Source organism: Adiantum capillus-veneris, chromosome 7 (assembly GCF_014529385.1).
Source record: "Adiantum capillus-veneris isolate H3 chromosome 7, ASM1452938v2, whole genome shotgun sequence".
Classification (NCBI taxonomy): domain Eukaryota; kingdom Viridiplantae; phylum Streptophyta; class Polypodiopsida; order Polypodiales; family Pteridaceae; genus Adiantum; species Adiantum capillus-veneris.
Window position 1 is genome coordinate 40,083,827 of NC_140937.1, and position 27,500 is coordinate 40,111,326.

A 27,500-nucleotide genomic window follows, 5' to 3' on the forward strand; every position below is an offset into this window, starting at 1 on the left:
AAAGAATAAAAAGAGGAATGGGGCAAGAGGGCAGCCCTGTTTGACCGAACGTGTGAGCATGAAACGATCACTTCTACCTCCTCACAAAAGCACCTGACTGTGTGCCCGTCTGTACAAAGCTGACACCCCTCTAATCCAAGCATCTAAGAAGCCCATCCTGCGTAGAGTGCCCTTCAAAAAATCCCAGTCAACTCTGTCGTAGGCCTTCTCAAAATTGAGAAGAAGAATCACCAAATCCTCACCACGGAGCCGCGCGAGGGCAGAAGCCTGCCAAAAAGTAAAGATAAGATGTTGTCAAGGATACTACGCTCCTTGACAAAACCTGTCTGAGTCCCATGTATAAGGCTCTCTACAAGTGGTTGAATCCTTAAACTCAGAGCCTTGGCAAGAATTTTGTAGGCTGAGTTGAGGATGGTGATGGGGCGCCACTGTCGAATCTCATCCAAGGAGCCACCCTCCTTGGGAATGAGGTAAATCAGGCCCTCACTCATGCTGTCAAGCATCTCACGTGTGTGCAGGATGTATTGAAAAGCATTACAGAGATCTGAGCCAAGCAGGTCCCAGTACTCCAAGAAACAGCTGGGAGTTAAGCCATCCTCGTCAGGACAGCTACGACGAAGGAATGCACTAAGAGCCGTGTGCAGTTCCTCTAGCTGTAGAGGCAGCTCAAGCCTCTAACACATCTCCTCAGTCACAAGACAAGGAATCTGTGTCCACACCTGCTCTCTCCATGCATCCTGATGCTTTGATAGGGCCTCTGTAGACAATAACTCACGGTAAAAGTCAGTAGCAATTGCACGCATGTCCTCTGGCTCTGAAGCAACTAACCCATCGGGCCTCCTCAAGTGAGTGACCTTGGCATGCGTATGCCGAGGTCCCACTATCTCAAAGAAAGTGCGTGTCAGTCTGTCACCCACCTGGGTCCACTGAGATGCCTGTCGATGGAAACCAAACTCATGGCGTCTCTCCTCTGTGCTGACGAGCTCTTGGCGAGCTTGCTGCAACAACTGCTCCTCCAACCAAGGACTGTCTCGATGCTGCTCCTGCATCCTCTACAAGGAAGCAACTCCTCGTCGGAGACGCTGCTCCTCCTCTCTCGCTGCAGCCAGGCGAGCCGAAGACTCCTGAGGAAAGAAACGACTAAGCTGTGCAAGTCCTGAGGCCACTCTGTCAGCAGAAGAATCCTGCATGTCCAAGCTCTCTGTCCAAAGAGCGTCCACTCGCTCTCTGAGTGCTAAGTCCAGCAAGACCCTCTCAGTGATGCGTAGCAACGTGCTCCCTCTCCTCTACCTATCTATCACTGTAAGGATAACTGGTGCATGGTACGAAAAGGAAGTCCCTGCGAGAATGTCAACTATTCCACAGTGGTCACTAGTTTAGAAGCGATCTATCCGAGATAGATTCACGCCTCCCACTCTGCGGTCTCAACGAGAGAAGGCCAGGCTGTCTGGAGGCCTCACAAAGCTAGAGTGTTGCCACACATCTGAAACCCGCAGTCATACAAAACCTCTCCCAAGCTGCCAGCTCAACTCCATGCATAGTAGTATGGCTACCACCAATCCTGTCAGAGGGGTCCTCCAACATGTTGAAGTCCCCCCTCTCCCTATGCACCATTGCTCTGCCTCCGGCAGACACTCAACAATCTGAGACCAAAACTCTGCACGAGCACTTGCCACATTGGGCGCATAGATGTTTAGGAAGCCCACGAGACAACCTTGAACATGCATAGTGATCCACTGAGCCCTACTTGGCACAATAATCCCTCTGCCCACAATGGCCTGCTGCAAAGAACGCTGTCTTGACATCCATTTGGTGCAACACCAAATCTAATATGGCAACGAATGCAAGAAAGCATCTCAATGTAGTCATCTTGACCACCGGAGAGAAGACTTCATCAAAGTCAATGCCTTGTTCTTGCTTAAAGCCCTTGGCAACAAGCCTTGCTTTGTATTTTGGTTGACTATCATGAGCGGTGATCTTATACCTGTAAACCCATTTACAAGGTAGAGCCTTTTTGCCCTGTGGTAATTTAACTAGCTTCCATGTCTTGTTTTTATGCAGAGCTGTCATCTCTGACTGCATGGCCAATTGCCAATTCCCGGAGTCCTTCATTTGCACTACTTCCTTGTAACATGAAGGCTCATTGCAATCAGTCAACATGACATAGTTCATAGATGGAACAAACCTATCAGGAGGTCGCGTGACACGTCCAGATCTACGCACAATAGGTGGCTCAGGCTCAGCCACAACCTGTGGTTCCACTCTATCCTGTCCTTGCTCCTCTTGAGCCCTGACATTTTGTCTTGCACGTGCAGGTCCATCTTCTTGGAAGACAACTCTTCTAATCTCCTCAACCCTCTCTGGTTTAGAATGATATTTGGATTCATTAAAGTGAACATCATTGCTGCGGACAACCTTTCTGGATTCGGGATCCCAAAGTCTGTACCCCATCTCACCAGAATTACCATAGCCTAGAAAGATGCACTTTCTACTCTTTGGCTCAAGTTTGTTCCTAAATTCCTTTGGAACGTGAGTATATGCCTCACAGCCAAAGACTCTGAGATGCTTGTATGAGGGCATTTTGCCTGACCATACCATCTCTGGCACTGAATCCTTCTGCAAAACCTTGCTAGGAGATCCATTTACAAGATGAACAGCTGTTGATACAGCTTCAACCCAAAACCCATTTGGCAGTTGTGCATTAAACAACATACTTCTGACCTTCTCTTGTATGGTCCTATTCATCTTCTCAGCAACACCATTTTGAGGAGGATTGTAAGGAGCAGTAAGTTCACGTTTTATACCTTTTGACTCACAAAAGTCCTGAAAGGCCTTTGAAACATACTCTCCACCATTGTCAGTGCGTAAGCATTTAAGCTTCTTGCCACTCTGATTCTCCACAAGTGTCACAAACGTTTTGAAAACACTAAACGCTTCATCCTTGTGCTTGAGAAAGTAAACCAATACTTTCCTCGAGTAATCATCTATAAATGTCATAAAGTAAGAAGCTCCCCCTAGAGATAGGTTAGGCATAGGTCCACACAAATCACTATGAACAAGTGCCAACTGTGTATCTCTTCTACTGCTTCTATGCTTATGTGGCTGCTGTGTTTGCTTACCATACAGACAATGTTCACAGAATTCAAAATCATTAAATGAAAAGCCAGGCAAATAACCAGAACGAGATAAGATTTCCATTCCCTTCTTGGACATATGTCCTAACCGGCTATGCCACAAAGAAACGTTCGGCTGCTCGGTTACATTGATTACATTTTTAGAGACATTTGATACATAAATCATGTAAAGTCCTCCAGACTTTACTCCATGTGCTACTGTCATAGAACCCTTGGATATCTTCCACATGTTCTGTCCAAAAGTGGTGACGTAGCCAGCATCATCAAGTAAACCTGTGCTGATCAAGCTCTTGGTAATTGCAGGAACATGTCTCACATTCTTCAGCGTGAAAGAAGAGCCATTCTGAAACTTCAATTGAACATCTCCAACACCTAAGATCTCACATGTCTGCCCATTGCCTAGCCGAACATGATCTTTAGTGGTCACATAAGAGGTAAACCACTCCTTGTTTGGAAACACATGAAGTGATGCCCCTGAGTCTATAATCCAGTCACTCAGTGCATTTCCATCAGATGCTGTAAGAAGAGCTGAGTCCATTGTATTCTTCAAGAAGTAGATGTCTCCTGACACTAGACTGTCATCCTCTGCAACAGTGTTTGTCACATTTATTTCTTGAATCTTCACTGAGGACTTGTTCTTCTCACCATGGTCTTCAGCTTTCTCTTTGCCTTTTTCTGCTTTCCATTCTCTGCAGTCTCTTTTCATGTGACCCTTCTTGCCACAATGGTAGCATTCTATGTCACTCTTGCCTTTAGCACTGCGGGACTTGCTATGAGACTGATTCCTCTTTCCACCTTTGTACTTTTCTTTGGTCCTTCCCCTGACAACTAAGGCTGTTACTTTGCCTTTGTCCATTGTCTTTCTATTGGTTTCTTCAGTAAGCAGACTTCCTTCTACACCTGCTATGTTCAAACCATCTGGATTTGCAGAATTACTCAAAGCTGTGCGAAAAGTGTCCCAACTTTCTGGCAATGTGATCAACAGGAACATAGCTCTAACAGGTTCATCAAACTTGACACCTTGAGCTGACAACTGACTGTAGATTGTGTTGAATTCATTCAGATGATTGGACATAGGTGTCCCTTCTTTCATCTTCAAGTCAACTAGCTTCTTAAGCCAGTATACCTGTGAAGCTGCACTCTGCTTCTCATAAAGATCACTCAGCTTTAACCATGCTTGATAAGGCGACATCTCGCCTGCTACATTGAAGTAAACGCTTTCTGCCAAAGTCAGCATAATGGTAGAAAGTGCCAATTCACCATTTCGCTCCATTCATCTTCGTCCATATCTTCTGGTTTTATCCCCTTGAGCTTTATAGGTTTTATCTGCTTCTTTTGTACCAACACGTGCCAAATCTGCTTCTTCCACAATGGGAAATTGGTTCCATCCAGCTTCTTGATATTGTAAAGAGCAGTGTCCTGTGATCCGGCCATAGCTACGCTTCACAGTAGTTTACTTTCGTGGGAAAAATTCGGCAGAGTTTCCCCTGTAAACTGACCTCTGAACCAATATCAACCTGTCAAATGAACCAAGAAAGCTTCAGATTCTGCAGAAATTTTGGTAGAGTCTCCTTTGTAAAATGGCTCTGGTGTACTAAAAACAGACCAAAAAACAGCTCCAAAAACCACTGTCTCTCTGACACTGTAAGCTGTGGGTAAACCTGTCCTGCACCTGTATTGTCTCTGGCTGTCCTGTCATTGTCCTGTAAGCATAGACTGCGACAATGCCTCAACGGCAATAAAGCAAAGTTGCAATCCCAACTGTCTAACTCACAGTCAATACATCCTAGCTGCCTATCTAAGGGTGATCGAGGGATCTCTCCAAGACCTGTATCACCGAAAGGATCTCAACATTCGAGAATCCCCCAGCTCAATAAAACCTCACTCGACCCTCAACAAAGGCTACAGTAAATTTGACAGTACATAGACTTCCCACAAAGTCATACATCCACAAATTTCCCACTATATGCTGTAACCGTTGCGGTGGTTGTTTGCTGCGTGACTCACAGCCAGCAAACCCTCAACAAACATACATCATCTCTGACAATACATCCCATGTGGAAGTACCTGCAATGTAAGGATGAAATCTGGAATATCAAGCAGCAAACTCAAGCTACCTGATGAACTAGTGGATGTCGCCTACAGTCTGTGTAGATGCGCCTGTGTCGTATGTGACACGCCTCCAAGAACTGTGAGCTGTCCTTCGATGTGTAGACAGCCACAAATCAACACTCTGGGAGTGTCGATATCCTCAGCACCTGCAGTCGTAGGCCGAAAAACCCCAAATTTGTAGAGTCGGATCTGCACCCGTCGAGACCACGTAGTCGAAAATGGCCTGCGCAGACCTTTGTCGAAGCCGAACGGTGGCCGAGATGACCTCAGAATGAAATTCTGACAACACCGAGCCCTTTGGGTTTCCCCACGAGATTTGGGGCCGTGTCTTCGCCTGTCGAATTTCACTCCAATTTGAGTTGGTGACTCTAGCCTCCTGCAGTGCTGCCCCGAGCCTCGATCTGAGCTCTGATACCAGTTGAAGGAGTACGAGCGGAAGTGCGACGCGAGAGAGAGTGCGAGAAGAAGAGCATGACGATATGGTGAACTCGCTCTACTGTAATGTGTAGAGCATAGTTAGTTCTTATTAGGTTTTTACAAAAGATTATGTGTACATACCTGGCGGCCCGCCCACTTACCTGGGCGACCACATTGGGCTTTATACCCCAACACATGTGTCGACAGGTGTTGAATACATTAGTGTTGACCGTGAGCATGGACGACATAGATGCAAACGAGGACGTTTGAGATTTCAAGAGGGGGGGTGTCTCCAGCGTGTGACTACTATCTATCCTTTTTGTTGATTTCTTTCTTATTATCTATTTACTTTCACTTTTTGGAAACACCCCTCGGGAAATCTAACTGCCCTGCATTGCATAGCTAGTGTGGAACTGTTCAGAGGGAGTCCAGGCCTGAGGGCAAGAGAGCACTAAGGCTGGACAAGGACTATGGTTAGCCAAAGTGGGGTCATTGACTAGCCAAAGTGGAATCCTTTGCTACAGAGGCTACATTTTAGTTCTGGATGTGGCCGCAGTGTACAAAGAGGGTCGGATGACCTAGAAAGATACAATGGCAGCATCTCCTAAAATTTAGGGAACTGCTATTTTGGGACCTGAAAATGTGTTGGCGTCATTATCTCCGGAATGACAAGGGGAACATTTTCTTGCTCTGCTGCAAAGTCAACTGATGCACCAGTTGATATATTTTTAGCCGGGAATGCCCAAAGTCGGAAAATGTGCCATGTGGCACTCTGTGAGCATTCTGCTACTCCTGGCCAGAGAGGGGGCGCCTAAAATGAGAGAGGAGGCTGATTTTCAGAATTAGTCACAGGTTAAGAGCTATGGAGTGCTTCTCCTATGTACAGTGCGGTGCCAGGAGTGATGCCCTGCACACTACGCACTGCCCTCTCTCTCCCCTTTGGCAGTATGTTATGCCCCACTAGTGGGCTCTTCATTTGACCAATGTACAGTTGTGTGGGTTCATGCGCGATTGCCGAGGCAAGAGCCTCTTGCACAGGTACTGGATTAGCTAGCGGCTAACCCCCCCGCAGGTACAGGTGAATTCGGAGAGGTTTCATGCCAGAAATCTCGTCCGATTCAAAGGGCAAGTAGCCCTACAGGTGCGGGAGCTCGAGGACTTGCTACGGATGCGACCGGCACGCGAAACGGAGCCCGAAACAGTAAATTACAGCTTGCTGTGTATTTTTGCAGGTTTAGGGTTTTGGCCCTAAACGGACCCTAATACCCCCAGGAGGTTCGGGGACGCGAGGGGACCGCTGTACAGGTGATCTGGCGCATTTTCGGGGCTGAAAACAGAGAATTCAGCGTGCTGCAGATTCTTGCCAGGTTTTGCAAAGTGCCCGTATGCGTCGGGAAAGTCAGTCAATGCGTGGGAATACTGACTATGAAGGGTTCTAGTACAGTTATGTTGCCGAAATCGGGCTGGAACAGTGGAAATTCAGCCGAGTTTGTGCGGGGCAGCGTGTAGGGATCCACAGCGTTTATTCCCTCTTTTGAACAATAAAGAAATACCGAAAGGGGCGCCTAAGTTAGGGGCCAATCTGGTGTCGGTCTACTCATACAGGTGCAATCTAGCAGCCTGTATCCCTCTCCCCTTTGTTGTGTCTTGAAAGTACAGGTAAAATAGACGACTAATAATGGGTGAAAGCTAAATCAAGGTTTAAAGTAAAGTCTACCGCCCTTTTTGGATTGAACTGGCCGGTTTCAGGGGGCGTGAAGCTGACACTTGCGGAACTCCACGAAAAAAGTCCCAGCGAGAACTCCACTGCAGGGTTGAACAAGTGAGGCCTTCGGGGGGGGGGGGGGGGGGGGGGGGGCTAAAGGTGCACAAAGGGGAGGCGGGTGGAGATGGAGAGCTGCGGCAGGCGGGTTGAGAGGGCTGCGGTCTGAGGAGAGGCGGACGGTGGCGGAAGCGGGTTGGGGTAGCGGGATGGGGTAGCGGGATGGGGGGGAGCGGGCTGGTGCGCGAGGGCAAAGGACGAGGAGGGGGGGGGGGGGGGGGGTTGCGCACTGTAGGGCGGGGGCGAAGCTACGCGGGCGGGGGGGGAGGGATAGCGATGGTGAGGAGGGAAGCGGATAGCAGCGGCGAGCGACGACCCTCACACTTCTTTCATCCCTTTCGGTATTTCGTTATTATTGTTGATTTGCAAAGTACAACAGTTGGGGAGCACCTCCTCTGTAATCTGCGCGCTGAAGAGTGCCAGAGAGGGCCCCCAAGGCTCATATTTAAAGGCCCAAACCCTAAAAGCATCAAATATGAAAAGATGACCCCAAAAAAACTTTCCTAAAATTTTGGATTTTTTTCTAAAAATTGCCGCGAATTATGGAATGTCCGGACAAGTGCCATGTCATCATATTTTGTTGTGCAAGGTCTTTTGAGTGTGTTCTGCTTTATTTTTATTGCCTTTATGTCACTTGGGCCCAATTGGACGGGGTTCCGTAAGTTGGTGGGAACTCTTCTTTAAAAATAGGCCACTCTTCAAGACTTTGTAAGTGTGTAAAACTTCTTCTTCTTCTTCTTCTGCTTCTTCTTCTCAAGGTTTTGGTCCCTTGGTTGAGATCTGAAGATTGGCTCCGTTCTATAGTGGCTTGACACGTCAGCAGTTTGTGACATCCCTCTTGAAAGAATTGTAATCGCCCTCGATTACACTTGCAAAAACAGACAGGCCATAAACCAGTTCAGTAGACACTGACTCTAAGTAGCGACGCACTAGACAACACAAATCTAGCACTTACACAAAGACGACTCAATCAGTGCACATTCAGATCATATCCAAATCAATCACATAAAAATTCATTGCAGATCTAAGACCATGATTCCTGGCAACGTATTTAGCAATCGCATCTAGATCCACACAAAACCTCACCGATGGCAGATTAGCTAATTCTTATTGCAAACATTTCTATAGAATTTCAATTCCGAAACGCTGGAGTCATTTTGTCTTTCAATCATGCACTCAAACAATATCACATGAGTGTCACAAAATGATGACCTAGCATGACCACCCGCGGATAGAGGACGTTGACTTAGTAGAATCCCGAAATCTGTGCGGACATGTTGACGTGGCAGACAGTCCGGCCTCCGTGCTTGCGTGGTAGCCTGTACGGATTTCCGCAAATTGCGCTACTGCTTTTTTACCAGTTTTTGGGGCCAATTGCTTTTGGGACTATTTGCTTTTGAGTTAACTGCTTTTGGGGCTCTGCTTTAGGGGCATCCCTTGTAAGAATAAATAGACCCAACGGGCCTCACTCTTCAAAGCATCTGGACGTAGAGTCTGAGAGCAGAGGACCCCTTGGGAGTTGTACTTTGCTCAAGCATTAATATAAAAGAAATACCGAAAAAGGTGCCAGTCTTTGGGGCCAATCTCTCTGGGCACGGAACTACGCCGGGCTGTGTCGACCAAATTGAGCTGTGATTTTAAAGTTATGAAGTATTTAAGTGACTCTCTCGTGTGTCATGTCCGATTCTCGACTTGGGGTGCCCAAGCCTGTGACAGTGGTATCAGAGCATCAGACGTGTGCTTTTCTCAAAGCATACCGGTCCTATCAAAGAGAGACAAGGCACTTTGGAAATTGTTAATTAAGAGTTTTTGTGTCTTGACCTTGGACTTATTAGCCTCTCCCACCCTTCATCGCGCATCGGGTGTGCTCCCGTCTTCATCTCTCTGTCTTACACGGCATAAGCCATAAAGAATCCCAGATTACACATGGGTTCTTGTGGAGAATCTGACAGAGATAACACCTCTTAGAGGAGATATTACAGGGCGAGGAGATACTCGCTCCAAAACAGATTTTAGAAAGGAAATCGAAAGGGATACTGATATCTTGTTGTCTGTGTGCAAATAAATAATAAGAGCGAGGAACATGCATATGAAAGCATTTGGAAACATGGAATTGGACCTCGACTCTTTTGCAACGAGGTGAACCATTTGCTTAAAATTTTGCATGTTTTGCAGGTGAAATCAAGAATAAGATGATGACGAATTGGGAGCGACGACAGCTCCAGAATAAACCCGATCACGATTCGAGATAAAAATCATGAACTTTGAATGATGATGATGAATGATTCTAATACTTCAAGATTCCCATATGAATGAGATGATTGGATACTATGGTGAGCGCATCAAGAGTTTGTGCCGAATGAGATGGCTACACAAGGATCTAGGTGCATCAAGACTTCCGGACCGATGAGATGACTAGACTAAATGATTGAAACACTGTGTTTAGTATGAACTAAGTGTGTGAATGAAGAACTTTGAAATAGGAATTTCCAAAGATGATTCTGATTTATGTATGAATTTAATGTTTTTGAAAGAACTTGCTATTTGTGTGCAGATAACAAGTGAAAATCGACATTGAAATGATGACAAATTCGGAGCAATGACAGCTCCAAAATGAACCTGATAATGAAAAGAATCATGAATGATTCAATGGAGCTGTCGTGAGTGCATTAAGAGTTCCCGCGGGATGAGATGGCCACACAACTAGGACTGAATGATTGAAACACTTTGTTCAGTATAAACTCAGTGTCAGATTGATGGATTGGGATTCCCGGAAATGATTATGCACACATGACAGTGTTTGAGTGTAGATGGAATGATTGACCAAATGACTGGAGTAGTTTGGTCTCGAGAAATCTATGGACATGATCGCAATATGGATAAGTTAATCCGACAGCAGTGAGATACGGGATGGATCTAGATACGATTATTAAATACGTTGCTAGGAATCATGGTCATAGATTAGAACGAAATCTATGGACATGATCGCAATATGGGATTAGTTAATCCGACATCAGTGCGGTCCGGTGCGGATCTAGATGCGATTGCTAAATACGTTGCCAGGAATCATGGTCTTAGATTCTATGTGATATGATTTGAACATGATGTGATGTGATGTGACTGTCGTCTTTGTACAAGTGATGGATTTGTGTCGTCTAGTGCGTTGTCTACTGAACTGGTTTATGGCTTATGTCTGATTTTGCAGGCATAATTGAGGGCGATTACAATTATTTCAAGAGGGGAGTATGCCACAAAATGATGACGTGGCATGACCACCCGTGGACAGAGGACGCTGACGTGGCAGAATCCCGGAATCTGCGCTGACATACCGACGTGGCAGACAGTTCGGCCTTCTACGATTTGCGCTGACAGGTGCGGGTGTGGCAGCCTGTACGGATTTTCGCAAATTGTGCTGACTGCTTTTTTGCCAATTTTTGGGACCGGTTGCTTTTGGGACTATTTGCTTTTGAGTTAACTGCTTTTGGGGCATCCCTTGTAAGGATAAATAGACCCAAGGGGCCTCACTCTTCAAAGCATGAGAGTAGAGGACCCCTCGGGAGTTGTACTTTGCTCAAACATTAATATAAAAGAAATACCGAAAGAGGTGGCAGTCTTTGGGGCCAATCTCTCTGGGAAGGGAACTACGCCGGGCCGAAAGAACAATTATAGCAAGAACAACAGAGCAACAACAATACGACTCAGCAGATCATGAACAGCATGAACATCGACAAACTCAAAGAAACCGATACAGACTCCAGCCCAGATCTCATAGGTACAGTGGGGGTGTCGAGGCTCAACTGTGCAGGGATGGTGCAGACGTGCTGTGTACAACTCTAGATGAGAGACTCTAGATGACTGACCACACAAAAGCAGATGATCCATAAAACACAAACAATTACGGATATATACAACCATAAAGAGCACCAATGGCTCACCAATATCTAATCCAGCTAAGCATATCTCTGAACTGTGGTGGTGGTGCATTGGCCACGGTGTCGACCGGACCACCACCCGTATCCCTACCACGTGTCACCGACCCGGCAAGAGAGTATGTCTAGTGTGGAACCTGGCCAATTGAGACCAACTGCCTGTCCGTGCCAGTGACACTGTAGCCCTGCTACACACCACAACAAACAATGAGGAGATTGAGAGAGAGGGTGGGGGGGAGGAAAGGATAAAAGGTGGGAGGGAAGATTTTGAGACATAATATATTGAATAGAAGTATATGGTAGAAGAAAGGTTTATGCTTGCACTTGATGTCTTCAAAGCTTGACTCTTTCTTTTATTCTATGTGATAGATATGTTGTCGGCAATGTTTCACTCTTTCTTTTCTTCCATGTGACAGGAAGCTGGTTTGCTACCTAGTGCCGTCTGTACAACAGTGAATAAAGTTTGCTCTTCTGGAATGAAAGGTATGCTTGAATAAATTTAGATCTTCTCAATTGTGGTATGTATGGTATACAAATGAAGTTTTTTCAACCCACAAAGTGTGTGTGTGTGTGTGTGTGTGTGTGTGTGTGTGTGTGTGTGTGTGTGTGTGTGTGTGTGATGTATGGTGTGGAAGCTGTCTACTTGGCCAGTGCATGTAAGACTCTGAATATTCCAGTCCATATTGGTGGCATATATGCAGTTTTTTCTGCCATTATTGCATTGGCCACCCTGTGGTCTATGGGCCTTTATGTCTTGGATTTTGGGGCATTTTTGGTCTACTTGCTCTCAGAAAAAAGGATTGCGATTGCTTGATATGGATAAGTTATGTACTCCAAAGCGTTGTGGTGGTCTGTGTTCTACATTTGTGTTCTCATGTGATTGCAAGGAAGGCCACCTTGTTATTGGTATCGGTTGAGCAAAAACAGGCCTGGACGGTGTTTAAAGAGAGGAGAGTGTGCTAAACCTTTGGCAGACACCGAGATACCGAGCGCTCGTTGCTGCTATTCGACACCCCCCCTTGCTGCGCCATCGCTGCCCCCCCCCCCCTGCGCAGCCTCCCGCCCCTGCTGCCCCCCCCCGCTGTCTTTGCTCGCCCGCCTGCTGCCCACCCCTCTCACGCTACCCGCCCACTGCCCCTACTCGCCCGCCCGCTGCCTGCAGCTCCCCGTTCGTGCTGCCTGCCCACTGCCGCCTATACACCCCCCCCCGCTCTCCTTGTTCCCCTGAAGTTTTCTGCATTTTGGCTTGAGCCGCATTGACCTCTTTGGGCAGTGCTAGGCGCACCTATTTGCAGTTTCTCCCCGCCGTCAGTCTTTCGACATAGCAGTAGACACAGATGGAGGCTCCAGCTCCGCCATAGAGGAGCTCGTCCAAAGCCCCCTCGCCCGACCCCGCTGAGCCCACCATTCGACTTGCTCTTTCGCCGACAGAGCAAGCGAGCCTAGCCGCAGAGATAGAACGATTGTAGGCGACTTCTGTCATTTGCAAGATTCTTGACACTCGACCTAGCAGAGGAGAGCTGCGTGACCTTCTCCAGGCCCGCCTTTTCGCAGAGGTGGGCAGGATCTTGGACGTACAGATACTCGGACGCGGTTACTATCAGATCAAGTTTGAGACCTCCGAAATGGCGTCCAAGGTCATCGCCACGAGTCCACTGACCATCCGAGCAGCACGTGTCCACTTTCGACAGTGGAGACATGGTTTCGACCCTGCTTCGGATGTTCTAGTAGAGGAGGCAGACATCCCCATCTCTGTCTGCTTTCCGGGTTTGCGGAGGGAGTACTTACCACTTCTATCCAGGATAGGCTCAACCATTGGGACTGTCTTGGAGACACCTCGCACGGCAGCCTCAGTAGTTGCCAAGGCGGCTGGCATTCCCTCAGTTCGCGTTTTGGTCAGAGACACTCACACGCTCTCGAAGGTTATTATTCTGCCTCGGGTGAGTGGGGGTTGGTTCAGACAGAGTGTGGAGTATTCGGGCCTCCCGAACCAGTGCTTCATTTGTCGACAGATGGGCCATCTAGCGAAGGCCTGTCCACGGAGGAGGCCTCGACCTACACCACAGCCTCAGCCCCAGCCTGCGAGGGTTGGCCAGCAGACACAGCCAGAGACACAGCGCACACAGGCAGAGCCACCCTCTGAGCCTGGGGCTCCAGTGGAGGAGGGATGGCAGCAGGTTCGTGGTAGACGACGACAGGGGCCACAGCGTCAGACTGGCACTCAGAGTGGTCCTCAGGCACCTACTCAGCAGCAGTGGGTTCCCACGGGGAACCGTTTTGGTCCTCTAGAGCAGGATGAGGTCCCAGCCGCCAGCCCCTCCCCTTCCCCAGCTTCACCCCGACAACCCCTCCCCCCCCCCCGAGTTCCCTCCGTCTTCCTCATCCTCCCCCCCCCGCCTCCTGCTCCCGCCGCCTCTTCCCCCGCCCTTGTAACTTTGTCGCTCCTTCCCGCCCCTCTTCTCCACCGCTCCCCCCATCTCCCTCTCCCCTCCCTCCTGCTACAGTTCCACAGTCGACCCAGAGGGCAGGGCCTTCTCCTGCGCCTAGGAGATCTCTTGGCAGCGCCTTTGCCATGAGTCGCTTAGCGAGAGAGGGACAGCCTTTCCTGCGGCCCCCTTTGCAGGTACATACATATTCCCTTGCAGCTATCCCTCCTGGTCTGATGAGCATTGACATCCGGCGCCGATGGGACTTCTTCGACTACGGCTTTACTCGTTTTCTCGGCGACCCCTCAACAGACCGTGAGGCAGCCTGCTTCAGGATCCATGTTCTGTTCCTTGCCGCTAGGTGGACAGAGGCCTTGGACTCAGCAGTTGGCTTCTCCTTCCCCCTTTGCGGCAGAGACCAGACAGAGCGGACTCTCGCTCAGTGTTGGGATGGTTGCACACACAGGTACTAGAGTTCTCTCACCACATGGGAGAACTAGGAGTTACAGATATGCTCCAGACTTTGTGGCCATTGGCCAAGTTTGCGGTGACACCTCCAGACTCAGCAGGATGTACACACATTGTGGTTTACTTCTTTGCTGATACACAGTGCTTGCCATGCTATGTATACATTCATGAGGACTCCTGGACAGAGGAGGTTGCTTTACGTACGGCTCGCTCTGCGTGGGCTTGGACCAGGCACTCGTTGCAGTCACGCCTATCTAGAGGGTGCTCGGATGCGGATTACTCCCCATCCATGCCAGCCTCGAAGATAGCCCGTCTAGCTGCTGCGGCAGCATCTGTTCTCTCGTTCCCCATGAGGATCGTCTCATGGAATGTGCAGGGACTAGGTGTGCCCCAGTTTCAGCGTGAGCGGGGCCGACTGCGTCAGGAGCTTCAGCGTTGTCTTGTGGGAGGAGAGATTGATCTCCTTATGCTTCAGGAGCACCATCTGTGTGAGAGCCGCATTAGACATTGTGGTCAGCTCTTGCATGGATGATATGATACTTTTTGGTCAGTTGCTTTTGGACCTGGAGGCATCCAGGGTGGGGTATGTATGACTATTGCGGACTCTTTGCAGCAAGCCATAGTGGGCAGAGGGATCATTGTGCCAGGTAGGGCTCAGTGGATTACCATGCAGGTTCAGAGTGGCCTAGTGGGTTTCCTGAACATCTATGCGCCCAATGTGGCGAGTGCTCGTGCAGCGTTTTGGTCACAGATAGTTGAGTCTCTGCCGCAGGCAGAGCATTGGTGCATAAGGGGGGACTTCAACATGCTGGAGGACCCTTCTGACAGGATTGGTGGTAGCCATGCTACTGTGCATGGAGTTGAGTTGGCAGCTTGGGAGAGGCTTTGTATGACTTTGAGGGTCTCAAATGCTTGGCAGTACTCTGGTTTTGTGAGGCCCCCAGACAGCCTTGCCTTCTCTCAATCGGACCGCAGAGTGAGAGGAGTGAATTTATTGCGGATAGATCGCTTCTACACTAGTGACCACTTCAGTGACTTGGGAGGGACAGTGGGCATCCTGGTAGGGACCTCCTTCTCGGACCATGCACCAGTCATCCTCATAGTAGCAGACAGGCAGAGGAGTGGGAGCACGATGCTTCGCATCCCAGAGAGAGTCTTGTTGGACTCAGCACTCAGAGAGAGGGTAGAGGCTCTCTCGAGAGAGGGCTTGGACAGGCAGGACTCTCCTGCTGATAGAGTGGCCACAAGCCTAGCACAAATTAGTCGTTTTTTTTCTCCAGGAGTCTCTGGCTCGCCGGGCTACAGCGAGAGAGGAGTAGCGTCTCAGTTGTGGCATTGCTTCGTTACAGAGGATGCAAGAGCAGCATCCAGACAGTCCTTGGTTGGAGGAGTAGTTACAGCAGGCTCGACAGGAGCTTGCTAGCATAGAGGAGAGGCGACATGAGTTTGCTTTCCACCGACAGGCATCTTAGTGGACCCAGGTGGGCGACAGAGTGACTGGTGCTTTCTATGAGGCAGTGGGACCTCGGCACTCGCATGCCAAGGTCAGTCAGTTGAGGAGGCCCGATGGGTCAGTTGCGTCTGAGCCCGAGGATATGCGTGCAGTTGCTACTAACTTTTACCCGAGTTACTGTCTGCAGAGTCCCAGTCAAAGCGTCAGGATGCATGCAGGGAGCAGGTTTGGGCAGAGATGCCTTGTCTTGTGACTGAGGAGATGCGTCAGAGGCTTGAGCTGCCACTTCAGCTTGAGGAGCTGCACACGGCTCTTAGGGCCCTCCCCCGTGGTAGTTGTCCAGGGCTGACTCCCAGTTTTTTCTTGGAGTACTGGGACCTACTTGGCCCAGATCTCTGCAGTGCTTTTCAGTACATTTTGCACACAGGAGTGATGCCTGACAGCATGAGTGAGGGCCTGATCTACCTCATTCCCAAGGAGGGTGGCTCCTTGGATGAGATTCGACAGTGGCGTCCCATCACCATCCTCAACTCAGCCTACAAAATTCTTGCCAAGGCTATGAGTTTGAGGATTCTGCCACTTCTAGAGAGCCTGATACATGGGACTCAGACAGGTTTTGTCAAGGAACGCAGTATCCTTGACAACATCTTTACCTTTTGGGAGGCCTCTGCCCTGGCACGGCTCCGTGGTGAGGACCTCGTGATCCTTCTTCTCGATTTTGAGAAGGCATACAACAGAGTTGACTGGGACTTTCTAGAGGGCACTCTACGCAGGATGGGCTTCTCAGATGCTTGGATCAGAGGAGTGTCAGCTTTGTACAGACAGGCTCATAGTCACGTACTCTTGGCAGGAGGGAGAGGTGATCGCTTCATGCTTACACGCTCGGTCAGACAGGGCTGTCCTCTTGTCCCTTTCCTCTTTCTGTTCTATGCGGAGGCGATGAGCAGGTTTTTGGTGTTGCAGCAGGTTGGTCTACGGGGCTTAGCACTCCCTATTCGGGGAGATGAGCTACTGGACGCTGAGTTTGCCGACGACTCAGCCTTGTACTAAGATGGCTAGGAGGCCAACCTCCACAGGTGTGAGTAGGCTCTGGAGACCTTCTGTTGTGCATCGGGCGTATTGATCAACTGGAGAAAGACAGTGGCTTTCTCAGTTGGTAGTGCTCCTATGCCAGATTGGATGCTAGGAGAGGGTTCCAGGTGGATTTTCCCAGGGACTGCAGTTCGGTACTTGGGTTGTCGGGTTGGTTTGGACTTGTCTCCCGAGCAGCAGATTGCTCCCCTTCTCTTGTCTATCAGGAGAAAGTTGTTACACTGGAGCTCAGCACGACTTTCTTTGGCTGGCAGAGTAGTAGTTGTCAACCAGGTGTTGTTGGCAACTATGTGGTACATCACTTCCTGTTGGATCTTCTTGAGTTCTTGTATCAGCCAGGTAGAGAGGCTGATCAGGAACTTCCTTTGGTCAGGACGTGACACTCAGATAGCCCGAGCCAAGGTAGCTTGGCAGGTCATCACTCTTGCTTGTTCACAGGGAGGGCTTGGGATCAGTGATCCAGCACAGCAGAGCAGAGCCCTTCTTGGGAAGTTCATCGTCAGAGGACTTCTTCCAGGTGAGGAGCCCTGGAAGGAGTTCTTGCTACAGCGGCTTCGTGCTAGGGTGCCTCAGGCAGGAGGCCCTTGGCAGCCTTCGACCAAATGAATCTTTACAGAGATGCACAGAGTTGGTCTGAGCAGGAGACTGCAGGACCGCTTCGCTGTGAGTTTGCTTCGATCTTGGGAGCACTTGGCGGCGTGGCTTGGAGTAGAGACAGCCTACGTGCACGGAGGAGCGCCTACGGAAGCCCCTCGTGTGGAACCCCATGGTTAGCACTCAGAGAGGCCACTTGGTTGGTAGTCGGCCTCATGTTTCCTGGGGTCCCATGGCAGTAGGTCCATCGCGCTCTCTAGGTGACTGGCTACAGTTCACAGATTTGTCAGAGGAGATATAGGGCCTTCAGTTACAGGGCATGAGAGGGGTGCAGAGCATGTGCCAGGACATCTCAGAGTCAGTTCCAGCTGAGTGGCTCACGCCCCTCGAGCCAATAGCACCCCGGTGGATGGGAGCCTTCACACGACTGGAGGTTCTCATCTCAGTCAGGGCCTGCTCAGAGACCGCCCAGCTCTTTTCTGCGAGCTTCAGGGTGGGCGACGCCTTCAACGAGTTGCAGTAGAGGCCCCGCAGGTAGCAGAGTGTTGTTTTCAGAGGATCCGAGTAGTGGGCATCTGTGGGAGGACCGTTGTCATAGACCTTGACCCAACAGCTCTTGAGGCTGGAGACTGGAGGCTTTGGGCTTGGGAGTGTTGTCCACTAGCACGAGTACAGTAGGATCCTGGTAAGTGGCTATGGAGGGATCCCTTCTCTTCTGCAGACCACCCAGGAGTCCCATTCTTTCAGTACACTGTTCGACTGGGATGTCATATACTAGCAGCACAGAGAGAGGCCCGCCCCGCTGTAGCACCTCATTGGCAGGAGGAGGGGCTCACAGCTGAGTTCTTGGCAGTTTTTTGGGAGAGGTTGTGGGACTTCAGACAGCCGCGGCGTATCACCTTGTTTCAGTGGCTGGTCGCACACAGAGCTCCAGCAGTCGGGAGCTGGCTAGTGCAAAGTGGTCTCTCGGCCGCATGTGCAGCTTGTGACCACCTTGTGGAGAGTCAGCGTCACTGTCTTTGGGACTGTCCCTCGGCCCAGCAGGTGTGGCTACAAGTTCTTCGGCTGATGCCTGCTCTCTCCACGGCTCGACAATACACTTGGGGAGCAGCGGCTTGGTCCACCCTCTCAGGCCCGGCACTTCAGTTTGAGCTATCTTCCACCAGTAGGATGATAGTGATGCAGGAGGGGCGACCTACACTCCAGCCTGCTACAGAGCTTACTCCACAGGAGTGGTGCAGTGAGAGAGAGAAGTGTTGGAAGCTCATCAGTGGCCTGGGACTCTGGTTCATCTGGCGGGCCCGCTGCTTCCGCATCTTTGAGGCTCGCCCTGTGCCACCAGCAAAGGCTGTTTGCGATTTCTGGCTAGAGCTGATCCACACTCTTAGAGAACAGCTCGAGGGACTACAGGGCAGCTCCGACCGCATGCGGGAGCGCCGAGAGAGGTTTTCCTTCGACTCTGGCGTCCTGGGCCTTTCTACACCATGGTCCAGGGTGTACTCCGATGGCACTACCGACCACCTGTGTGGCTTTTCCCTCCCCCCATTTCTTGATTTAGCCCCATTGTACATATGCTGGTTTTTTCATTGGGAGAGTCTCCCACCATGGTTGTTGTAGCCCTCTCTTGAAGAGGTGGTTGTAGCCCTATGGGCAGTTTCAGTAACTAATAGAAGGATCTTTTTCTCGGGAAAAAAAAACAGGCCTGGACGCAGATGCTTGTGTTTGTATGTTCTCATGCGGTTTCTACACCAGCTTTTGGCCATTGGCAGCCTTCATATCGGGATGTAGTTTTTGGTAAATTTGAAGCCACAATACCTGGATGTCCCCTTGCTTCGAATCTTGTAGCTGATTGGAAAATAGTCACAAAGGAATTGTTGTGGCACGGTCGAGATGGCGCCAGTGGCAATTCACTCAGAATAGAGAGTTTGCATTGGAGGCGGGTTTTTGATAAGACTCTTATTGAGCGGTCTTCGAGACAGGCTTCCTTTCTCTCCTAGACAGGTATTGAAAGGATATCAATTGTGATCGACGCTGACGAACAGGTGCTTTCATTTAGACAGGTTGCTTTTACTTTTGGGCTTGGAATGCACTATAGACATATGTGGAGTACCATTAAGGATCTGGTTGACTCCATATTTCTTATTCCGTTGCTAGTTGCGGAGGATCACATCTGTGATTGGCATTACGTTGGTTCTTTGATCTGCTCTATGTTTGCAATGAAGGTGTATGCCATTTCAATCATCTTCCTGGATACAAGAACACTGTAATAAGGTGTGGAATATGAATAAGGGTGCTACATAGTGGCAAAGTAAAGTTATAAAAGTATGGCATGCTAAGCTTCCCCTAAAGGAGCGATTATGTATGTGGAGATGCATTGTTGGGGTTCTCCCAACTGGTAAATTTTTGTGTTTCAAAAGATTACCCTCCTCGCGATGTGTTCGTTGTGGTGCAAGCATTGAGAATATTTCACTTTTATTGTGGTCTTGTTCTCGTACGCGAGAGTTTATGGATTGCATCTCTACATCTCTTCGTATGCGTTTCCCTCGGATACATTTTGGATGATTTTTTTGGCTCTTTGGAGTCCTTCCGCCATCACTTCAGCCGTATGCATACTTTTTCAGCTGGGTTAGATTTAGGGTGCTTTGGACAGTGTGGAGAGCACGTAATTTCCTCATGTTTCAGCAGATTGAAGTGGAGGATGTATCCTTATTCAAAACATCTCTTCGACGGTCTCTTAAAGTTGCCGTTGACTTGGATGAGCTCGCTTCTAGCCATTACAAGCTCTATTTTGACTGTTTTTGAGTTACCGCTTGTAATATTTTCTATGAGTTTTCCTGGATTTGAGGTTTCCCATCAATTCAATCTGACATTACTTAAAAAAAAAAGTGTGTGATGTGTGGTGTGTGTGTGTGTGTGTGTGTGTGTGTATGGAACAGTGTGGAAAGCACGGAATTCCCTCATGTTTCAGCAGATTCAAGTGGAATATGTTTCTTTCTTCAAGATATCTCTTAGATAGTCTCTTTAAGTTGCCTATGACTTGGATGAGCTCCCTATTAGCCATTACCAGCTCTACCTTGATTGTTTCTGAGTTACAGCTTGTAATACTTTCTATTGGTTTTCCTCGCTTTGAGGTTTTCCACTTGTAATTCAATCTGACATTACAAAAAAAAAAAAGTGTGTGTATGGAAGACGAACGAGATTCTACCCTGCGCAAAGCCCTCCCCTGCACACTGTTGGCTTCTGCGCGCAGCCTAAAGCCTTGCGCCCTCTGCCTCCGTGCGCCGTCCAGTATACGACCTGCCCTCGCTGCAGCCTCTGTGCACGCTACTCAATTCCATGCGCAGGCCTCGGCACGGCTCTGTGGCAGTTTTGCAAGCAGATTTCAGCACAACCTTGCTCAGTTCTAGGTGTCTTCTGCTCTAGCCATCGGACGGTAGAGGTTATCAAGGTAGTGCTCGATTGCAGATGTATGCCCTTTGTAGTTGAGGTATATAGTATTGGGGTTTCTGTACATATTTTTAAGTAGACAAAAATCAAAGCACAGTTCTTTGCAGTGCACGTTTCGCTAGGCTTTGTTCTTTAGTTGGGGTTTTGCTACTGCATGTCAGAGTTTTCGTGTGTGTTCAAGCATCGGAAAGCTATGAATAATTCTTCGAGGGCCGCCTCTAAAATCAAAACGTGTTTTTACGAGGACTTCGAAGAGGCCTGGAAGGCTTGGAATGGTCAGGCACCTGCTCTCGAGGTGTGTATTCCGATGCAAGACCTTATGGACCCAGTTGTGCAGTATGTCATGAATGCCATCATCTTGTTTTTCCCGGGAAAAATGCCTACTGCGCAAGATGTCAGACAATGGGTTGATTTCCTTCTCAACGTGAGCCTATCCGTGGCGTTTATTTTGGTGCTCATGGATTCTATGAAGTGTTATTGGAAGATACTGAAGCCAAAAACCTTTGTTGGAGATGTCTCACCTCTTTTCTAGTACCCAAATGACTCATGTTCTGCCGTGGGCACTCACTAAAGATTATCAAAGTCTTATCCGTCACAAATGCCTGGTGTGGATAGAAATTGTTGATTTTCCTCGCACGTGACGACATTTTCTACCGTTGTTGGCTGTGCAGCTTGGTAAGGTGATTTGCCCCTTGAAACTGGATACGAACACCAATAGATTTTGCATTCTTTGGGATACTGACAAACAAACCCCTGAAGGAATTATGGTTGATTTAGGGGACCCATGGGTAGGCAAGCGTCTTTTTAGACCTAAATGGGGCAAATTTGCAAATTCCTACTTCCGATGTGGCAAATTCAGTCACATGCAATCTAAATGTCTAGAACCAATCTTGTAGCCCCCTCTTTTGGCACTTTCTTCGTCTACCCCTATCCCAATAGGCAAATCTATCGATGAAGCTAAGAAAAATGGAGTCTCTACTACTAAGGTGGTTTCCAATGTGGAAAAGGGAAACAACAAGACTCCTGGAGTATCGTTCGTTGTTGCTGCTCTCCCCCCCCGCTCCCTACTCGCATTGCGCCCCCTGCTCGCCATCGCCCCTTGCTCCCCTCCCGCCCCCTGCTCGCCATCGCGCCCTGCCGCCGCTGCCCGCTGCCCGCTGCCCGTCCACTTGCCTGCCTGCCTAGCCGCTCCCCGTCGCTGCCCGCTGCCTTGCCTACCCGTTGCCCCGCCCGCCTGCACACTGTCCCTAATCCTTCGCCTCTCCAATCCTGCTTGACTGGCCTCGACAGCACTCTCGATGTGCTCGGTCCAGTAGGAGGTTCTTCGTTTGCCGACGCTTCTCCGCCTTTTCTTCAGCAGACACAGATGCAGGCTCAAGCTCTGCCATAGAGGGACTCCAATGAAGTCCCCTCGCCCGACTCCGCTGAGGCCACCATTCGACTTGCTTTCTCACCGACAGAGCAAGCAGCCTAGCTGCAAAGGTGGAACGCCTTCAGGTGACTTTCGTCATCTGCAAGATTCTCAGCACCAGACCCAGCAAAGGAGAGCTGCGTGATCTTCTCCAGGCCCGCCTTCTCGCAGAGGTGGGTGAGATCTTGGATGTTCCTCGGATGCAGCTACTATCAGATAGAGTTCGAGACTTCCGAGATGGCGTCCAAGGTCATCCCCTTGGCCATTCGAGTAGTTCGAGCCCACTTTCGACAGTGGAGGCATGGTTTTGACCCAGCTACAGATGTTCTGGTAGAGAAGGTAGACCTTATGCTTTCCTAGTTTGAGAAGGGAGTACCTACCACTTCTCTCCAGGATAGGCTCAGAGATTGGGACTCTCCTGGAGACACCTCACACGGCAGCCTCGGTAGCTGCCAAAGCGGCGGGCATCCCCTCATTACATGTTCTGGTTAGGGACACCCACACTCTCCCGAAGGTCATCCTACTTCCTCAGGTGAGTGGGGGTTGGTTCCGATAGAGCGTGGAGTATTCGGGCCTCCCGAATCAGTGTGCGATTTGTCGACAGATGGGCCATCTTGCGAAGGCCTGTCCACGGAGGAGACCCCGACCTACACCACAAGCCCAGGCCGAGCCCCAGCCCTCAAGGGCTTGCCAGCAGCAACAGTCAGAGTCACAAAATATGCAGGCAGAGCCACCCTTAGAGCCTGGGGCTCAAGCGGAGGAGGGCTGGTAGCAGGTTCGTGGTCGACGTCGGCAGGGGCCACTGCACCAGCCAGGCACTCAGAGTGGTCCCCAGGCTCCTGCCCAGCAACAGTGGGTTCCTATGGGGAACCGATTTGACCCTCTTAGCAGGACGAGGTCCCTGCTCCAGCCTCCACCTCAGCCTCACCCTCGACAGCCCCTCGTCCCCTTGAGTTCCCCCCCCCCCCCCCCCCCCCCCCCCCCCCTTAGCCTCTCCATCGCGCCCTCCTCCCTTTGCCACTCCCCCTCACCCCCCTTTCTCCCCCTACTCCCTCATCTCCTCCCTCTCCAGTCCGTAGCCGTCCCAGGGGGCAGGGGCTTCCTCGGCTGCTAGGAGATCTCTTGGCAGCGCTTTTGCCACGAGTCGCTTGGCAAGAGAGGGACAGCCTTTCTTGCGACTCCCTCTTCTGGTGCAGATGTCCCCCTTTGCAGCAGTTCCTCATGGTCTGACGAGCTTCGACATTCGTCGTCGTTGGGATTTCTTTGCCTACTACTTTACACGGTTTCTCGGTGACCCCTCACCAAACCTTGAGGCAGCCTTCTTCAGAGTTCATTTGTTGTTCCTTGCCGCTAGGGGAATAGAGGCCTTGGACTCAGCGGTTGGCTTCTCTTTTCCCCTATGCGGCAGGGACCAGGCTGAGTGGACTATAGACTTAGTGTTGGAGTGGCTGCAGACACAGGCCCTAGAGTTCTCTCATCACATGGGAGACCTAGGGGTTACAGACTCGCTTTAGACTCTATGACCGCTGGCCATGTTTTCTGTGACACCTCCAGACGCAGCTAGATGTAGACACATTGTGGTTCACTTCTTTGCTGACACGCACTGCTCGCCATGTTATGTACACATACATGAGGACTCCTGGACAGAGGAGGTTGCTTTGCGCACGGCTCGTTCGACTTGGGCTTGGGCTAGACACTCTTTGTAGTCACGCCTATCTCGAGGACGCTCGGATGCGGATTACTCCCCATCGAAGCCTGCCTCGAAGATAGCACGGTTAGCTATTGCTGTAGCATCAGTTCTCTCTCGCTCCCTATGAGGATCGTCTCATGGAATGTGTAGGGATTAGGTGGGCCCCAGTTTCAGCGTCAGAGGGGCAGACTCCGTCAGGAGCTTTAGCGACGTTGTGGTTAGCTTTTATGTGGACGATATGAGACTTTTTGGTCAACTGCATTTGGACCTGGAGGCATCCAGGGCGGGGTATGTATGACTTGCGAATTCTTTGTAGCAAGCCATTGTGGGCAGAGGGATTATCGTGCCAGGCAGGGCTCAGTAGATCACTATGCAGGTTTAGGGTTGCCTCGTGGGCTTCCTGAACATCTATGCGCCCAATGTGGCGAGTGCTTGTGCATAGTTTTGGTCTCAGATTGTTCAGTCTCTACCACAGGCAGAGCAATGGTGCATTGGGGGTGACTTCAGCATGTTGGAGGACTCCTCTGATAGGATTGGTGGTAGTCGTACTACTGTGTATGGAGTTGAGTTGGCAGCTTGGGAGAGGTTTTGTATGACTGCGGGTTTCAAATGTGTGGCAGCATTCTAGCTTTGTGAGGCCCCTAGACAGCATGGCCTTCTCTCGTTCGGACCGCAGAGTGGGAGGAGTGAATCTATCTCGGATACATCGCTTCTACACTAGTGACCACTTCTGTGACTTGGGTGGGACTGTTGGCATTCTGGCTGGGACTTCTTTTTTGGACCATGCACCAGTGATCCTCACAGTGACTGATAGACAGAGGAGGGGGAGCACGATCCCTGAAAGGGTCTTGCTGGACTCTGCGCTCAGGAAGCGGGTGGTGGCTCTTTGACAGATAGCTTAGACATGCAGGATTCTCCAGCTGACAGAGCGGCCTCAAGACTTGCTCAGCTTAGTCGTCTCTTTCTTCAGGAGTCTTCGACTTGCCTCGCTACACAAAGAGAGGAGGAGCAGCTCTCCGATGGGGCGTTGCTTCCTTGCAGAGGATGCAGGAGTAGAATCCAGACAATCCTTGGTTGGAGGAGCAGTTGCAGCAAGCTCGCCAAGAGCTCGTCAGCATAGAGGAGAGGCGCCATGAGTTTGCTTTCCATTGATAGGCATCTCAGTGGACCTAGGTGGGTGACAGAGTAACAAGCTCTTTCTTTGAGGCAGTGGGACCCCGGCATACGCATGCCAAGGTCAGTCAGTTGAGGAGGCGCGATGGGTCAGTTGCTTTAGAGCCAGAGGACATGCGTGCAGTTGTTACCGAATTCTACCGTGATCTACTGTTTGCAGAGCCTCAGTCAAAGCATTAGGATGCATGCAGAGAGCAGATGTGGACACAGATGCCTTGTCTTGTGAATGAGGAGATGCGCCACAGGCTTGAGCTTCCTCTTCAGCTAGAGGAGCTACAGCGGCTCTTAGAGCACTCCCTCGTGGTAGCTATCCAGGTGAGGATGGTTTGACTCCCAACTTTTTCTTTGTGTACTTGGACTTGCTTGGCTCAGATCTCTGCAGTGCTTTTCAGTACATCCTGCACACAGGAGAGATGCCTAACAGCATGAGTGAGGGCTTGATTTACCTCATTCCCAAGGAGGGTGGCTCCTTGGATGAGATTCGACAGTGGCGACCCATCACCATCCTCAACTCATCCTACAAAATTCTTGCCAAGGCTCTGAGTTTGAGGATTCAGCCACTTCTAGAGAGCATTATACATGGGACATAGACAGGTTTTGTTAAGGAACGTAGTATCCTTGACAACATTTTTAATTTTTTGGAGGCTTTTGCCCTCGCACGGCTTCGTGGTGAGGATCTAGTGATACTTCTTCTCGATTTTGAGAAGGCCTACGATATAGTTGACTGGGGCTTTTTGGAGGGCACTCTACGTAGGATGGGCTTCTCAGATGCTTGGATCAGAGGTGTGTCAGCTCTGTACAAACGGGCACACAGTCAGGTACTTTTGTGAGGAGGTAGAGGTGATCGTTTCATGCTCACGCGTTTGGTGAGACAGGGCTGCCCTCTTGCTTTTTTCCTCTTTCTGTTCTATGCTGAGGTGATGAGCAGGTTGGTTTACGTGGCTTAGCGCTCCCTATTCGGGGAGATGAGGTACTGGATGCTGAGTTTGCAGACGACTCAGCCTTGTACTTGGATGGCCAGGAGGCAAACCTTCACAGGTGTGAGCAAACTCTTCAGACTTTTTGTTGTGCATCAGGCACACTGATTAACTGGAGAAAGACAGTGGCTTTATCAAGAGAAGGCTCTTGAGACTTTTTATTATGCATCAGGCGCACTGATCAACTGGAGAAAGACAGTGGCTTTCTCGGTTGGTAGTGCTCCTATGCCTGATTGGATGCCAGGTAAGGGTTTCAGATGGATTCCCCTAGGGACTGCAGTTCGATACTTAGGTTGTCAGGTTGGCTTGGACTTGTCTCCCGAGCAGCAGATTGCTCCCCTCCTCCTATCCATGAAGAGGAAGTTGTTACATTGCAGCTCCGCACGACTTTCTCTGGCAGGCAGAGTTGTAGTGGCCAACCAGGTGTTGTTGGCTACTATGTGGTACATCACTTCTTGTTGGATCTTTTCGAGTTCTTGCATCAGCCAGGTAGAGAGGCTGATCATGAATTTTTTTTTGTCAGGGCGTGACACTCAGATAGCCCGGGCCAAAGTGGCATGGCAGGTCATCATTCTTCCTTGTTCTTAGGGATGGTTGGGGATCATAGCCCCAGCACAGCAATGGAGAGCCCTTATAGGGAAGTTTATCACGTCAGAGGACTTCTTCCAGGAGAGGAGCCCTGGAAGGAGTTCTTGCTTGAACAGCTAAGTGCTAGAGTTCCTCAGGCTGGAGGCCCCTGGCAACCTTCGACCAGATGGATTTTCATAGAGATGCGCAGAGTTGGCTTGAGCAGGAGATTGGAGGATCACTTCGCTGTGAGTCTGCTCCGATCCTGGGAGCAGCTGCGAAGAGGCCTGGACCAACGTCAGCCTACTTGCACGAAGGAGCGCGTGAGACAGCCCCTTGTTTGGAACCCCATGGTTAGCGCTCAGAGAGGCCACTTGGTTGGTAGTCGGCCTCATGTTTCTTGGGGTCCCATGGCAGAGGGTCCAGCACGTACTTTAGGTGACTGGCTACAGTTTTCAGGCTTGTCAGAGTAGCTTCAGGGCATCCAGCTACAGGGCATGAGAGGGGTGCAGAGCATGTGTCAAGACATCTCAGAGGCAGTATCAGCTAAGTGGCTCACACCTCTCGAGTCAGCAGCACCGAGATGGACGGGGGCCTTCACGCGACTGGAGGTTCTCATCTTAGTTAGGGCCTGCTCAAAGATTGTACCCTCCCTTTTTTTCGAGCTACAGGGTGAGGGACGCTTACACCGAGTTTCAATAGAAGCCCCATAGATAGCAAAGTGCTGTTTTCAGAGGATCCGAGTGGTGGGCATGTGCGGGAGGACTTGTCATAGATCATGGCCCAAC

At 50.0% G+C, this 27,500-nt stretch overlaps 1 protein-coding gene across 1 annotated transcript in view; it reads left to right on the forward strand.

Moving 5' to 3' along the window:
- The window catches only part of LOC147453721 (acetyl-CoA acetyltransferase 2-like), a 154,202-nt gene that overhangs the window by 47,647 nt on the left and 79,055 nt on the right, over positions 1-27,500 (forward strand). The window contains exon 6 of the mRNA XM_086516962.1: positions 11,831-11,897. Coding sequence (XP_086373088.1) covers positions 11,831-11,897 — 67 coding nt within the window. The remainder of the gene's footprint in view (positions 1-11,830; positions 11,898-27,500) is intronic.